Source organism: Eulemur rufifrons, chromosome 2, assembly GCF_041146395.1.
Source record: "Eulemur rufifrons isolate Redbay chromosome 2, OSU_ERuf_1, whole genome shotgun sequence".
NCBI lineage: Eukaryota > Metazoa > Chordata > Mammalia > Primates > Lemuridae > Eulemur > Eulemur rufifrons.
The window spans coordinates 10,976,262-10,993,981 of record NC_090984.1 but is presented as its reverse complement, the minus strand read 5'-3'; the positions used below and the strand labels follow the sequence as shown (position 1 = coordinate 10,993,981).

The following is a 17,720-nucleotide window of genomic DNA, read 5'->3' as shown; positions in this document are numbered from 1 at the left end:
AGGAATTTTAGGTTAAAGTTTGATACTTAGCAGTATAAGAAACTTTGGAATATGTCATGTTGAATATAACCTGAACATTGTCAATGCTGCTTTATTTAGGTAAACAAGACATTGGAGAAATCTCAATATATTTTGATAAAAATTTTACAGACAGAAAAGTGGTTGAATACAATGACACAGTATTAGCAAAAACTTTTCTTCATGTGGTGTTTAAATAAAAGCAAACAGACATTATGAGACTGACGTGCTTGCTGCCTGCTGTGCTAAGAAGGCACCATAAAAGCAAACAGATATTAGATATAGCACTCAACTCTTTCCCAATTAAAAAACAACTTCAAGAGTAATGGCAAGCCTTAATATAAAGGGAAGAATAAGAACATTTATTTTTGAAGCATCTAAAGCATGCCATGCAGGTATTTGCACATTTTCTTTTTTACACATCACCATAATAAAAATAAAATTGATGATCAAGATGGTCACTCCCTTTCCTGCTTCCTGGTCTTTCCAGGATGTTCAGAGTAAAGTGATGAACACATGTGATCCATTGTTCTCTCTGCCCCAAATGTCCTCCTCCTAGACTTTCACATGCCCGGCTCCTTCTCATCCTTTAGTTGGCAGCTTGAACATCACCTTCAGACAGAGCTTCTCTGACTGCAGACCTCCGCTCCCAATCCCTTCCCCATTCTAACTACAATCTTCCTCAGTATTCTCTATACGAGCTTATAATACTATCTGTTTCTTTATATGAAGCACTCATATTGAGTTAAAAATGTTGATTGTTTTATAATTTTGTTTCTAAAATTAATTTCCTTGTGTATATCACATTAATCTCAATGATTTTTTGAAAACAGCTAGTTTATAAAAAGTTCGGCTTTCTTCAGAAAACAGCCAATGCTCGTATATTAAAATTAATTCCTTTTGATTAATGAATATCAATGCAGCACACATCTGATGCCTGACAGCTACGGAAAGGAGAGATGAGGCACTGCGGTGTACCTACCTCCGCAGTTCTCGCACAGTCTTGCTTCCGGCAGTCTCTGGGGCAGCAACTATCCAATCACACGTGCACCTCTAACTTCTTCCTTTCCTCCCTCTTTCTCCACTCTCAACCCCTCCTCCAGATCTGTGCTCACCATTCTTTTGGTGGATTATTTCCACCACTTCTTTCCTCTTCATTTAGTAGTAATATCTTATAGTTATCATTTTGATTACTTCATCTCTTTGCTTTTCCCCCTCTGACTAGAAACATGGTCAGAAATAAAAGCAAAATAATGCTTTCCTTTGATCCTATTTTGGAACTGCTCTCCAATGGCTCTTCTTCCAGACTGCGCTACAGGGAAGTGGGCACCCTCGCTACTCAGGGTGGTCCAGGGACCAGTAGCATTGGCATCACCTCAAAGCATATTAGAAATGGAGAATCCCAGATTTGGTGAATCAAATGACTTTGTTAGTAAAACACAGTTCTTACCTTCTGTTTGTGCATTTACTGTGTTTTTTGCTTTTTCATCGGCAGCCCCGAGTGAATGTCTAAAATCCTCCTCTGAGAAACTCTGTAAAATTATCAATATGAGTTTCAGTTAAAAATAATAATAAGTTACATCAAGATTTACTAATACCTTTCTTCAAAAATATCTGAAGTTACTTTTGTAAAAGCAATTTCACATAAAACTAAGAGAAGCATGTATTGAAAACCAAAAAATTGCAATAGAGAACTTCATATATTTTGTCTGGATCAAGCTCATCTTTTATCTGTGTATGGGTCTGTAAATGGAGCATGGAAGGCCAAATGTAACATACTCACAAACAAAATATTGACTTATGTGCATATTTCACCAAGGAACTACCCTCAAAATAACTGACTCTACTTTGTACTCCCCACCAAAAAGTAAAAGAACATTTCTTAAAAATACAATACACTTGCTATAAAATTTATAGCATTAGACATTTAAAATACTTCTAATTATAGGAATTTTTAGGTTAAAATTTGATACTTAGCAGTATAAGAAACTTTGGAGTATGTCATGTTGAATATAAGCTGAACATTGTCAATGCTGCTTTATTTAGGTAAACAAGACATTGGAGAAATCTCAATATATTTTGATAAAAATTTTACAGATAGAAAAGTCATTGAATAAAATGACACAGTATTAGCAAAAACTTTTCTTCATGTGGTGTTTAAATAAAAGCAAACAGATATTAGATATAGCACTCAACTCTTTCCCAATTAAAAAACAACTTCAAGAGTAATGGCAAGCCTTAATATAAAGGGAAGAATAAGAACATTTATTTTTGAAGCATCTAAAGCATGCCATGCAGGTATTTGCACATTTTCTTTTTTACACATCACCATAATAAAAATAAAATTGATGATCAAGATGGTCACTCCCTTTCCTGCTTCCTGGTCTTTCCAGGATGTTCAGAGTAAACTGATGAACACATGTGATCCATTGTTCTCTCTGCCCCAAATGTCCTCCTCCTCGACTTTCACATGCCTGGCTCTTTCTCATCCTTTAGTTGGCAGCTTGAACATCACCTTCAGACAGAGCTTTCAAGTTCAGACAATACTTTCAAGTTCAGGCATTATCTTTTCGAGTTCCAAGTTATAAAAAACTACAGTCCAAACTGCTTCTGTCTAGATCTCGTTAGGACTTTTACACATCCATATTTACCACAGAATCATACATTTGGCCATAGGTTTGCATGAAATAATTCTTTACTAGTTTTTAAACAAACATAATTTCAGAAGCCAAACTGATTCCTTGTGACCTGAGCCTTATTATTTTGTACTATACTACACTGGCTTCTTAAATGAATCCTGCAAATCAGCAGAATTGTACCACGCAGCAGTAACATTCTTAGCACATGTTTATTAATTATGAGCTGAAAATATAAGAAAATAATTCCTTATTATGCACAAGTGATAAAGTCAAAGCATCCCCCTTTATGTTTTAACAACACTAATGACTATATTTTAAAAAAATAACAACAGACAGTACCTCCAAACACAAACTTGGTTCTTTATCTTCCTTTTCTCCTGATCCTGATATGGACATTACATATATAAAAGGTTATTCAGATACATTAATGAGAAAATTTATTGCTGTGAATTTCAAAGACATGTACAAGTCTATCTCCATTCATGAATATTTCAAGAAAATAAAAGTCATAGCCAAAAAGAATTTCAGAAGGTTGAAGCAGTTCCAGGAAGAAGTTAGTAGTATAAAGACAGCAAAAGAAAACTATTTAAAAGAAATAGATATTTTATCTGGGTCTACCCATTAATTGGTTTTTTCATAATGGCATTTGAGCATTGAACAGTTTTCAGAGATAGTCTCTAACTTACCACCTGTAGTATTTTTGTACACAAAAATAAAATTGTCATTACTTGTTTGCTCTGGTGGATCCCTTTCAAAAATACCAATACCACGTTCTACCATTCTTTCTTCCTCCTATTAAAAAGAAAAAAAAAAAAACAGCTTCAGAAAAGGTATTTACGCACTCATGCACCCACTCAGTCAGCAAGACAACAAACATATACTGCGTTTATCAAATCATACACATTATCCGGGGAGAATCTGAAAATAGAAATAGAAGACAGATTCAATCCCATATTCAAGTGGAGGTAGAAACATATGAAAACAAATAGGAAAAGTATAATTCATGAGTTCTACAATTAAAGAAAAGTACAGTAAGAGCACAAAAGAGAGAAGAGCTGGTTCTGCCTGGGAAGCTCAGGAAATGCTGCAAAGATAGGGCTGTATTTTGAAAGGCAGACAAGGTGCAGAGTGAGAGTGTGAAGGGTTTCCAGACAGGGGAGTGTGAGCAAAAGGATGAGGCATAAGACCACATGGCAAATGAGGGCTACCCAAGTACTCTGGTAAAACTGCAACACAGTTATAAGGAATCAGATCGAGAGACAAAACGGGAGAATCAGACCAGACCACAAAAGACATGTGTCATGATAGAACGTGAACTTTCCCTTCATGTAGTGGGATCCATTCAATAAGGAGATGATTCAGAGCATCACAAATATACTTTAGAAAGGTCACCTTGGTAGCAACGTAAAGACAGAGGAACATAGGGGGGCAAAACCAGAAAAGAACATTTCAAAGTCATAGGTCAGAAAGTAAATGATGGGAATAACGTATGAACAATTGTTAGTTAGCAGGTAGAAAGTATGAGCTTGGGGAGTGACTGGGTGGTGATTTCAGGGAGGGCTGGAGTGCAGGACTTGTCCTAATTCAATGTTTCAGTGATATTTACTAGGTGTTATTTACCGGGATGGGGAAACCAGACGACGGAGTAGGTCACAGATAGGGAAGAGTCAGGGAAGGGTCAGGGACAATGTCTTCAGTTTGGGACATAACAAATTTGAAGCACCCAGGGGACACAGAAGACAGATCTCGATAAATACTTTTGGAATAAAGATAGATGACCTTACTCAGGAAAAGCATATGGTGTTCAGAAGATAAGTATTTGTAAGATATACTAAACTGGTAGAATTACATAATGCAAACCTATACAGAACTCTGAAATCTGGAAAATCAAAACAAGAGGAGCGAATGAACTTGTAGTAATCGGTTTTTCAAATTTTAACATTTTTTCAAGGATATATGATTTTATTAAATATGCACATAATTTATTTCTGATTATTATGGTAATGTGCATTTTTAAATTGAATGAAAACACTGAATTAAAAAAAAACCAATTCAAGATGCTGTAAGAAAACTCCCTTTTAGTAATTAATCTTAAAAGTTTCAACTTGTAGAAGAGAAATGCTTATGTGATTAGAGAATTATGAGGCATTTTTAGGTACTTCTGGGATGTACGAAAGAAATGTAAAAACCTAGTTTGAAATTCACATGGTTTTCTTATTCCCCTGTCAATAACACCCTAATAACTCAGATTGCCTGTTCACACATTATAGGATGGTAGCTAAAAATTGGAGAAAGGATCTAATATTAAAAAATGCTATGATTATCCAAGTTGAAGATTTAAAAGTCTTCCAGTGCATCTATGATCGTCAAGCAGGACCCAATATGCACATGAGGAATAAAGAAAAGGACTAAAAAATCAAGCCAACAGGATTCCTGAGTTTAAGAGATGAAAGAATTTATGTACAAGGTTTGACAACTATGAATACAAAAGTTAATAAAGCTTTTTGAGAATAATAAAATGTCCCCATTTGTGGAGATTTTTTTTTTTGTAAGCAAGCTAAGGAATTATATGTAACCAAAATGTTTGTGCCCCATAATATTCTGAAATAAAATTTTTAAAAAAGTAAGAAATTATCTTCCAGAGATAATTTTGTATACTCTGTTGGCAATCTTTCATTCCTTATGATTCTATGATATTATGTTGCCTATTTCAGAAAACAATCATTAATTTTGATTGCCTTCATTGGGTATGTGCTCATTACAGGATATTATGAGCACAAGATGAATCAGAATATCTCTAAAATAAATACTTGATTCATTTCTTTAAGAAGGGTATAACTTAAAATCTCTTTTCTCATTTAATGGATACAGATTAAGAACCCCATTTACATAACCAGAAATCATAATTTTAGTTAATGAAAAGATAAATATAATGCTTATTTGTTTTCCCTGTTTATTCTCAAAAAGTTCTGAAGTACCTACAAGATTATATCAAATAGTAAGATAAATTAGTTGAGACTATACCAAACACTAAGTTAGAAACCTTAAACCAGAAACAGAAGAGTTAAATATTAATCATTCATAATAAACCTGATAAGGCCTAAAACAGATTTTATGTTGCATTACCTAGGAATATACGTTGTACTACATTAAATACAAAATGTCACTTTATTAAATTTAAAAGAAAAAAGAGGCCGGGCGCGGTGGCTCACGCCTGTAATCCTAGCACTCTGGGAGGCCAAGGTGGGCGGATCGTTTGAGCTCAGGAGTTCGAGACCAGCCTGAGCAAGAGCGAGACCCCACCTCTACTAAAAATAGAAAGAAATTATATGGACAGCTAAAAATATATATAGAAAAAATTAGCCGGGCATGGTGGCGCATGCCTGTAGTCCCAGCTACTCGGGAGGCTGAGACAGGAGGATCGCTTGAGCCCAGAAGTTTGAGGTTGGTGTGAGCTAGGCTGACGCCATGGCACTCACTCTAGCCTGGGCAACAGAGTGAGACTCTGTCTCAAAAAAAAAAAAAAAAAAGAAAAAAGAATTAAAATTTCTTCGTTTTATTTTTTAATTGACAAATAAGGGTAGATATTTTTGAGGTCCATGTGATAATTTAATACATTCATATCATCAAATCAGGGTTACTGGGATGTCCATTATGTTAAATATTTATCTTTCCTGTATGCTCAAAATGTTTGAATTATCTTCTAGCTATTTTCCAATAACAAAGAAATGTTATTATATTCACCATTAAGTTTTCTTTCAGTTCCTCATTAAAATCAGTTATAAATCATTCAGATGAATCTGAGCATTTTTTCATTACCTGCCTTTCTTTCCTGAGTTGCATTTAAAATAATTTCTATCATATCTTATAGTATAGGGAGATCATGCCCTCATTTAACTCCACTATTTCTGTTGTGTTTTTATAATAGTCTGTTATTCAATCTTTATATTTATCTTGCCCTTCATCAATAAGTCTTCCCTCTCATCCCCTCCTCCTCTCCATATTAGCTGAGCTGTTCTTTTCGGTTGCTTTCTAATTCTTTCTTCCATAAGGATAAACTTAACAATTGCTTACCCCCCCAGGTCCCCAGCTTTCACAGTTTTTAATGCTGTGTGTATCTCTGTCTTGTCATTACACGTTTTCCCTTACGATCATGAGGACTTCCATTTCTCGTTAGGGTCCTTGTCATCATCATGAGGATTGGGGGCATGGTGTGTGAAAAAAGAATGGGGAAAAAGGTTTTACAAAAACAACTTACCTTTGTAGTAGGAAACTTGTTTAAAGTCGGGAATAAAAATTTGGGCTGAGGGCGATCGAATACAAAGGCAAGTTTCTGAATGCCTGGCGGGACTTCGGTGGGTCTGGAATGAAGATCTTCAACCACATCTTCCTTTGGACTCTCCGAATTCCTGTCCTCGATCGCGTTTCCATCTTCTGCCCTCACAGTGCCACGCTGTGCTTCTACTACAGTAAAAACAAGGTAAAGAGTACATGAAAATATGTGTAATTAAGAATCAATGAAAGGAGCTCTGACTTGGGGGGAAAGGCGGTACATGGGCAACGTATGTAACCCATGTTACATACAATTCTGTATCCCCCACAACAATAAGATGAAAAAAAAAAAAAAAAAAAAGCCTTAGAGAACAGGGACTTCAGATGACAAAGGTGTTCCAGAGCATGGCCTGTTACAGAAACATGTTTTTCTGTTGGAAGAGAAAAGAATTTGGATAGGAAGGTAAAAGGAAGATTATGAGGGGAATTTCTGCCAGTTTTCAAAATTTGGCAAAGGCAAATAATCAAGGAAGTTCATGGGGACACATTCAAGGCCTGGTTGGCATTTGTACTAAGATTGCAGAACATTATTCCAGCACTCAAAGGGACTAGTAAAATAAGATGTATCTGAGCAGGGAACTAAGTCAAAGACTGCCTCATTATTAAAGCCTCAGTTCATAGAGGAAATTCTATTCATAAAAAATAATTGAAAAAGTCAGTTCCTAGAATCAGCGTATAGAAACAGAGAAATTGACTTGATGCCCAGCTGTCAATATAGCTGCATTTGGCTGAGTTGTTAAACTAACTGAGCAACAGGAAGTTCCTCATCCACAGGTGGAGACTAGATGGGGATTTATCTTTATTGAAAGAAGCATCAGGGAAAGTCAGTTATAACATTAAACATCTTGTGGATAAATTAACTGAAATTCTTATTTTGACATTTAATAATCTAAAGATGTAAATTCTTTGTCAATAATATATGAAATTTACTAACATTGTTTATAATTTTATTCCCCAATGGTAAATGTTTAGATGTTTGGATTTAAAAACTTGTTCATAATTTTTACATGTAAAATCCAAAATAAAATGATTACTTATATTATTAAAAAAAAAAAGAATCAATGAATAACACAAGGCTAGGTGACTTCAAAGAGCTTACAGTTTTTCTTGGACTGCTGAGAAGCAGTTGACAGACTTTTTAAACCCGGCTTGGGGACATTCTACAAAAAAAAAATAATATTTTTAAGAATAATGAGTATCAAATTTGATAAAAATACTTATAATATTTGCCATTACTCCATGATCTAACACAAAGAGCACAGGTTTTAGAGTAACTCAGATGTATTAATAGATTCAAAGCTCAAGTCTGCCGTTTACTAACCTACATCATGTCATGGGGTGAGGGTTATGACAGATGATACCGATATCCTCAAAATGTTACTCCCTTCACCCCCAGTTGATTTTTATACAAATACTATGCTACCCATTAGATTACATTCTTAATTAAAATAACCTAGAACAAAAATATATCCCATGGTAATTTAGAGTATTACTGAAAATCTAACATTAAGATATTGAAATTAATTCCAGGTTATATTTTCAAATGTGTTTGCATGATTTATATTTGCATGAGTTACCTTTTACAGGGGAAATGTGAGAGGTTAACTTTCAGTAATATCTTAATTGAATGGTTGTCACTGCAAATAGTATCAGTGGCTTCTATTCTCTTGTTCAAAAAGCTAAAGATAAATGATTGTAGAGGCTCAGCTCCTTCCAAGAAAGAGACAGAAAAACAGGCTAAACCTCGGGGGGCTATGACTGACGAATGAAAACCACACATAGCTATGAAACACAAAGATGTACCTAAACATGCTGATGATGGACTCAGAGCTAGACTGAAAGAACAGACAGTAAAGAAATGTGCTTTGTAAGAAAAAAATTTAGGCTGGGGTAAATCATTTTTAAAAGGTGGGGAATAAGGGAGAAATAAAAAAATAAAAAATGAGATATGACAAGTCAATGAACTTACTCCAAGGATGAAAAGGAAAATCATTAAGTACAAAAATATATGTGGAGAGAAAAAAAAAAGGTACGTGGAGAAATACAGATACAGAACAGAGACTTTTGTTCACAGTATATCCCTAATGATGTTGATTAGTATTTACTACAGTTAGTCTTTGTAAATGCTTCTGTGATATAGAGTTTAATTTTATTACTATAAAATAAGCCATTCAATTAGTTAAACATGCTCATCTACACTGCCTGAAAGCTGTAACATAATTACAACAGAGAGAGACCAAATGGAAAAAGATAAATGGTCCATCAATTTTCCACTTGGAGAAAGAATTGGTAATTAGAATTTTAAAAAGTAAAACTTATGGTTTGAATAAGATGTATTTATGAGAACATGCCTTGGAGATAAAGAAAGTGAAGAAATTTTAATTTAAAATTCTTTTCTATGCCATTTGCAACAACATGGATGGAACTGGAAAACATTATGTTAAGTGAAATAAGCCAACCACAGAAAGATAAATCTCGTATATTCTTACTCATATGTGGGAGCTAAATATTAAAAACAATTGATCTCATGGAGATAGAGAGTAGAATGATGGTTACCAGAGACTGAGAAGGGGAGTAGGGTGGTGGGGATACAGTGGGGATGGTTAATGGGTACAAAAAAATAGTTAAATATAGTTAGATAGAATGAACAATATTTGATAGCACAACAAAGTGACTATAATCAACAATAAGGTACAGTATATTTTACAATAACTAAAAGAGTAGAATTGTAATGTTCCTAACACAAAGAAAAGATAAATTCCAGAGGTTTTGGATACTCCAATTACTCTGATTTGATTAATTCACATTATATGCCTGTATCAAAACATATGTCCCTTATAAAGGTATACAACTATTATGTACCCATAATAATTAAAAATTAAAAAATTTAAAAAGAAAAAAAATAAATAAAATAAAATAAAATTCTTTTCTAGGCCTTCAGTTGGAAGATACTAGAAAATATTCAGTAATCCTCTTTCCTAGTTCTGACATATTTCCAAATTGTTTTCTTCTAATTTATGACATATTTTCTCTGCATAAGTCCCTAAACAGTAAAAGGGGATATAAATGTAAGCCATAATTTTAGGAATGCAACAGATTTAATTCTTAGATCTAGTATACATATTATTTATTTATAACATTCCATTATATAGAAATCCATTTGGTGTTCATTTATTCCTACTCAAAAATATTGAAATGATTCTGACATGTAAGACTTTATTCTAGGTACTCCAGGATACACCCAAATATATTTCCTAACCTCCAGAAACTCATACTAATTCAAAGGCTTTAATATGATTATTTAAATAACTAATTGCCAAAACCTCTGAAATTTGAGATTTAAGAATGTGGTATAAGCACTTTGAGTGGATATTTTTTAAAACTACAGTGCAGAAAAACCCTGAAATTAAAGTTTTGCCATATGGCTATTAACTGTCTCTGCTTCTAGAACTGTTTGTTATTTGGGGCAAAACATGAATTCTTCAATTAGATGAAGGGTTAAATATACTCTTAAGGGAATGACTTAGAAACCACAGTGAAATCCCTTTGCAATACAGATGTTTGGAAAGAGAATGTAAATTTCTCTATTTCTACAATTTTTTAAAAATTAGAGATGGGGTCTTGCTATGCTGCCCATGCCGGTGTCAAACTCCTGGGCTTAAGCGATCCTCCTACCTCAGCTTCCTGAGCAGCTGGAACAACAGGAATGTGCTACCACACCCAGCTAAATTTCCACAATTTTTAATATTATTTTAGTCTAATTACAGAACCAAAGACAGAAAGAGAGAACAATTTCTCTTGCAAAATCTACAGGAAGCTTATAATCAGTGTACAAGGAAAAAAAGGGGAAACTATACGTTATGTGCTGCACAACTGGGGAGCTGAAAAGCACCAGGCAGATTCCATGATAATATAATAAGTAATTGGATGCATTAGAGATTTATTTAGGAAAAAGTATTATAAAAGTCATGTTAAGGGGATTTAAAAGTCATAGTAAGTATACCTATCCAAATAAACCTTGACCAAATTTCATATTTCCTCAATTGTGGAAAAGCCTTTCCTAATATAATTTTCCTGTCACTAAGCATTTTTCAGCTCATTCTTTTTTTCAGTCCCAACCCCCTCAAAGTATTTATCAGCCCTTTGTTATTCACCAACGTAAAAACTTTTTAAAACATTCCACTAGTCATATTTCTATAAAATGGTTTCCTCTGACCAACTTTCCATTACAGACATAAGGTGATCATAGGTAGAGCACTGCTAAACTTTAACAGTAAGTACTGTACAAAACTAGATTCACAGTGAGAAAATTAATTTCATAAGCGACAACCTCACCTTGGTAGCAGAGTTGAAGTCTTCTACCTCTGGTGTACTCTGTAAATCGTCCTCACAATGCAGAGTGCTGGAAGGGCTTTAAGGCAAAAGCATACAACAAAACTGAGTGAGTTCATTTCTTTAAAAAAAAATCTGCCAGTTCTTATCTGGGTGTTACCTCCAAAAAACAAAAACAAAACCAAAAAAATTCTAGGGAAATGTCAGCTGTCTGTATAATATGTGATGTTTCTTGATATAATTAAATATGGCTTTTGTTTTATTTATTTTTTTTTTATTTTTTATTTTTTTTTGAGACAGCGTCTCGTTTTGTTGCCCGGGCTAGAGTGAGTGCCGTGGCGTCAGTCTAGCTCACAGCAACCTCAAACTCCTGGGCTTAAGCGATCCTACTGCCTCAGCCTCCCGAGTAGCTGGGACTACAGGCATGCGCCACCATACTCGGCTAATTTTTTGTATATATATATTTTAGTTGTCCATATAATTTCTTTCTATTTTTAGTAGAGACGGGGTCTCGCTCTTGCTCAGGCTGGTCTCGAACTCCTGACCTCGAGCGATCCACCCGCCTCGGCCTCCTAGAGTGCCAGGACCACAGGCGTGAGCCACCGCGCCCGGCCTTGTTTTAAAAAAATATTTTAGTTATCTATTTCTACCGCCATCTCTCCTGACCTACGAAATAGTCAATGGAGACACCTTTAGTTCCACAACCAATAGCGACAGCCACTATACTGGCAGAGTCTGAGAACAATTTGTCTTCACAAATTATACTGAATATACAGGCTAACCGAAAATTCAGTAAAGGTCTGATATAACTTTTGTTACCTGAACTGAAACAAACCTGATAACCTAAAACAAGGTAGAAAAATACAATGTCCCTTCTCCATCATCTATCTCTGATTCAAAGACTAATCAGTGTCACTCGAAATGGCAGTCTTCGTTCTTCAGCATGGACACCACTAAAGAAAGCCCCACTGTTCCCTTTCCCCAAAACAGTACAGGGAGTCTCGTAAACCATTTGGAATGTTTCAAAGCTAAACGTACAAAAGCCAAAGAACAAATGTATATGTTGTTATCGGGAATACTCTTTCCAGAAAGAGTAAAACATTAAAAATTATAAAATCTAATAATTTTTCCTATGTAAGTCCTGCCTTATTTAGGGCCACATAAATTAGGGAGCCCTTAAAAACCTTCATAGGCACTCAGATACTCAGAGACTGCTGGGAAAACAGAGTCCCGGCACCTGTATCTCTATTTCCCTAAGTGCTATGTAATCACCGTCCTCCCTATGGTCTCTCGCTTCCAGATCCCTCTTCTGCAGGGCTCCATGGCAGTCTCCAACCTTTAAATACTCAGCCTACAAAAGCACAGGTTCCTGAAAGGGTGGGCTCAAATGATACAGAGTAGGAGCTCTCTATTTCCCCGCTTCTGGAAAACAGGCTAAATGGAGTCTCAGTCACCTGCCCCCAGCACAAGCATGTTCCCAACTACCCGCCTGAAGCTCCGTGACTGATTCACCAGCCAGACCTACCCCTGCCCTAGCCCCCAGGTGCATGCGAAGGACATCAGTGAACTGGGAAAAGAGGCAGAGGTGAGGGGACACCTGTCCTGGGCCACAAATCTATGTAGTTCAGCAACCTCCAGCCCCCTAGTGCTCCAGGGGCTCAACTCCACCTCTCCATAAGTTGGGGTGCACGCAGATGATACCATATTCCTATCTGCTGTAGAGACTCTTACCAGTGGCTCAAATTCTTTTAACATCTTTCAACAGAAACCTTCAAGTTTGACAGTCCTTCCAATTAAAGAAACAAAAAAGCAGCAACCTGTTCAGGACTCCCTTGGACCTCCCATCTCCATTTGCCTTTCCAGATAACTGCCAACAGACCGTGTCCTTCATTCCTGTGATTTACCTTTATCAGACTCGCCATAAACCCCAATATGATCTCTTTCCTAAAACCCCTATTCCTATCCAACCCGGTGCTGTCTCTGTTTAAGCTTGGCCTTCCCCTGCTAATTCCATAAGTATCCATTTCCATTGGCGTCACCAGCTCCTTCCATTCTACTCCTACTCCATCCGGTTCACTAGACCACTTTCGCTTTCTATTATTAAAACACTCACTGACAGGATGACACAAGAAGAGTACTGGGCTTTGATTTAAGGAACCTGAGTTCAGTCTCATTTCTGCCACTTGCTATATTCAAATAAGTCACTTTAATCTCTTTGGGTTTCAGGTTCTCCATCTGAACAACCACTTCACCAGGATGTTCAACAGAGGTTGAGGTACAGGAGGATATTTTGATTAGTCTCTAAGATTCCTTAAAATCCTGAAATTCTTTGTGCTTTTGATTCTGTCTATAGAAAAATTGGGGATACTTAGCTGGCAGAAATAGAAAAAAATAATAAAACAAAAGGAACACCAAGAAAAACAAAGACCATTTAAAAAAATCAAGAAAAGATTACAGGAAAGTCATACAAGAGAAAAGACTCTAGAAAAGAAAAACCTTCATGGAATTAGGCAAAGGAACTTGCCTAAAGAGAAAACCAAACTGGGACGTCAGCAACTAGAGAAATCAATTAGAAACAGCATCTCAACTGATGCTAAAGGTAATTAACATAACATGGCCTGTACACAGATGTCCTTCACTTACAGTAAATAATTCTAGGACTTCCCCGGTCTCACTTACATATAGAAGAAATACTAAAAGCATAAGGGGGCGTGGTCGCACATGACTAGACCGAGCTACTCAGGACCATTTGAGGAGACGGGAGTTTGAGAGACACCTGGTCCTGTGGCCACACCACAGCTAAGCGAGATCGGCCCTAAATCCTTTGATGGTAAAAACCAGGTGCTCATTACCACTGCAATTGTCAAACATGTCGCGGCTTCTGAGGAAAACTCTAAATGAGAGTTAACATAGAACTAAACGTGATCTTCTGAAGTGATCTGATTGGGACCCAGTACCTTGCTCCCAGTGCTGCACAGGTCTCTGTCAAGCTATGCTGAGAGGCCAGAGAAGGGATTTGGGAGCCAGACAGACTGACGTCAGCTCATGGATCAGCTACTTCTTAACTATAGGAACAAGGGCCATTCAGTCAACCTCTCTGAACTACAGTGGCCTGCTCAGGAAAAACTAGATCATTATAGTGCAGATACATTGCAAAGCTGTTGGGATGACTAGATGAGATGATAAATGCTAAGCATATAACACGGTGTCTAGCTCAGAGTAGAATACTCAACAAATATTAACTTTTTTCCTCTGTATTGCCTTAGTTAACATATAGTTTTTAAAAATCTGTAAAATCCTACCTGATTCCAGGGTCTTCAGTAATCTCATCCACTATTACAGAGAAAAATAAAATACATTTTAAATCAACAATAGAAAAATACAGAATATTAAAAGCATAGGGGGGCATGGTGGCAGATGCCTTAATCCCAGCTACTCAGGATCATTTGAGGAGCCAGGAGTTTGAGACCAACCTGGACAACATAGCTGGACTCTGCCTTCATTTAAAAAAAATCATGGAAGCTTTTGTCAGTGCTTTACGCCTTGTTAAAATAAGACTCTGGTGCTTTGTTACAACATATTATTTGGGGCCCATACCTGGAGACTGTACCGGAATTAATATTAGTTATAATCAGTTATACACCGGCAGGCAACTAGTGCACTAACTCGTGCTTTCCCTCCTTTGTATTTAGCAAACACAAGGATAAATGGGATCTATCAAAATTCAATTCCCACATGTGACCTGCTGTGTACAATAATCATGGTCCTGACCAAACCCTGCCACACTGACAGAAAATGCTATCATTGGCAGGTTCAGTGTCACATGAGGACAGCGTCAACCTAAAGAGCATGAATTCTAGACTAATGGTCTAGGAGCAGTTAGAACAGAGTCTAACTGACCCCTTATGTGATGGATGTGTTGGAAAAACACACTCCATGTATGTTTCCTCTGCTCTCACATCACAAAACAATCATCAGCACAGAAGACTTCTGTGAACAAAGGTGTGGGGATTTTTTCCCACCAAGAAGCCAGCAATCAATTCTGCAGTGGACACCAGCTGGGTGTCCTCTGATTCAACTCCAACACCATCCCCTTGCTGATAACATCAGATCCCACAGGTTGAGGCTCAGTCCACAAGGCTGTCCCTTCCCCACACCAGAACTTCTGACCAACTGGCTTCAAGTTGGGGTTCCCACAGCCTCCTCTTTGGGTTCAGTGAATTTGCTAGAGTGGCTCACAGAACTCAGGGAAACACTACTGTCGACCAGTTTATTATAAAGGGTATTACAAAGGATACAGGTGCAGAGATGCCTAGGGCAAGGTATAGGGGAAGGGGTGCAGAGCTTCCATGCCCTCCCAGGGGTGCCACCCTCTGGGAAGCTCCACATATTCAGCTCTCTGGATCTCTCTGAACCCTGTCCTTTTGGGTTTTTATGAAAGCTTCATTACCAGCCATGACCCATTAAATCACTGGCCTTTGGTGTTCACACCTTCAGTCCCTCTCTCCTCCCTGGAGGTTGGGGGATAGGGTAGAAGTCCCAACTCTCCAATCCTGCCTTGGTCTTTCTGGTGACCAGCCCCCATCCTGAAGCTATCTAGGGGCTGCTGGCCATCAGTCCATCATTACCGCACAAAAAGACATCACTCTGGAGAGTCTAAGGATATTAGAAGTCAAATTCCAGGAAATGGGGTCAAAGACCAAATATCACATCCTTGGTTTGCTTTCTGTGGTTTCAGTTACCTACGGTCAACCACAGTCCAAAAATATTAAGTGGAAAACTCCAGAAATAAACAATTTATAAATTTTAAATTGTGTGCTGTTCTGAGTAGCGTGATAAAATTGTGAGCCATCCTGCTCCATGTCACCAAGGATGGGAATCATCCCTTTGTCCAGTGTACCCCTGCTGTATGGCTATCCACCCCTTAGTCCTCACATCCGGCCCTCAACGTCACCATGGCTTGGTGATCCAGCATCACCCAAAGGAAATGATCTCCTCCTTCTGTCATACAGTCAGAAGGTCAATAGCAGCTAACATTACATCACCGTGCCTGCATCGTTCACCTCATTCATCTCGTCAGGTAGATTCCGTATCATCTCACATCATCACAAGAAGTAGGGTGAGTACAGTACAAGATATTTTGAGAGACAACATTCATGTCACTTTTAGTACAGTATGTTGTTATAATTGTTCTATTTTATTATTGGTTATTAATTTGGTTTATTATTGGTTGTTAATCTCGTACTGTGCCTGATTTACAAACTTTATCATAGATATGTGTGCATAGGAAAAACTTTGTCCATACGGAATGCAGTACTATCCATGGTTTCAGGCCTTCACTGGGGTCTTGGGATACATCCCACCGAGATAAGGGGGGACGACCGTACTTATTTTGTTGTGACCCAACACAGCTTCTCCAGCTCTTCAGTTGAAACTGTTCGCTTGAGCATAAGACGCCCATCACAAGGAAACGAGGTATGTGGGCACTGTACTATGCTTGCATGGCGAAACCCAGCAACCAGAGCAAGGTCAAGGGTCCTTGCAAAGATGGCCCAGCTGCCAGTGGAGGAGAGCTAAAGAGAGATCGGTGTACTTACTCTCCCTAATCCTCTTCTGGGGAAGATGCTGCTAAGTTTACTTAGTTCTAGCTATTGTCTCCGCCCTATGGACGGGGCAAACGGGGCTCAAACTCACCTGCCATTTTATCTCCCTCACAAGGAACCAGTGGAAAGGCCACTGCCCTAACAGCTTATACACTCCGAACTGTGCCTTGTATTCAGAGGGAAGCTCAAGAAGACAGAAACACGGGGCAGGCTGTGGCAAATTGCCAGGGAATGCTGTGACTCTCTTGGCATTCCTCATGACAGAAAATCTAGTGGTAGGAGAGCCGTGTTGTAATAACATAGACTGCTTTCAAATTCAGCCTCAGAGGAAGAGGATCAGTGAGGATTTGCTCATCTGCAGAATTCACTCTCTGATCTTATTTGCAACCACAAAGTAAGTGTGCAAAAAAGACTTCGTGATTCCAGTTTTTTTTTTAAGTGCAACCTCTTAAGATTGTCCCCTTACATTGCTAGAGTCCATCGGGACCCACCTCACAGACCAGGATGGTACGTTAAGTGCTATGTACTACTCCATGACGTCATTTTTCTCACCCTGCCCCGTGATGTGGCACATGTCTACAGAAATCATGCTTTTTCAGCACGGTAAGCATGTCATCAGACCCTATGCTGATGAACAAAACAAAATGTGAAAAACAAGGACCAAGGACATCTTAAATGATGGCATTCAATTACCTTGGGGCTTTTTAGTTTTTTAAATATTCCAACAGCTATCCACTGTATTATTCCAAGTATATGACCGTGATGGAAAAAGCAAAACTATGGCGACAGCAAAAAG

At 37.5% G+C, this 17,720-nt stretch overlaps 1 protein-coding gene across 1 annotated transcript in view; it reads right to left on the bottom strand.

Moving 5' to 3' along the window:
* Positions 1–3,398: 3,398 nt before the first annotated feature.
* The window catches only part of LOC138397288 (putative ankyrin repeat domain-containing protein 20A5), a 32,887-nt gene continuing 18,565 nt past the window's right edge, over positions 3,399–17,720 (bottom strand). Inside the window, exons 4-6 of the mRNA XM_069491236.1 lie at positions 14,624–14,654; positions 11,325–11,400; positions 3,399–3,449 (exon numbers count right to left, since the gene is read on the bottom strand). Of these exons, the coding sequence (XP_069347337.1) occupies positions 11,348–11,400; positions 14,624–14,654 (84 nt within the window). The 3' untranslated portion in view covers positions 3,399–3,449; positions 11,325–11,347. The remainder of the gene's footprint in view (positions 3,450–11,324; positions 11,401–14,623; positions 14,655–17,720) is intronic.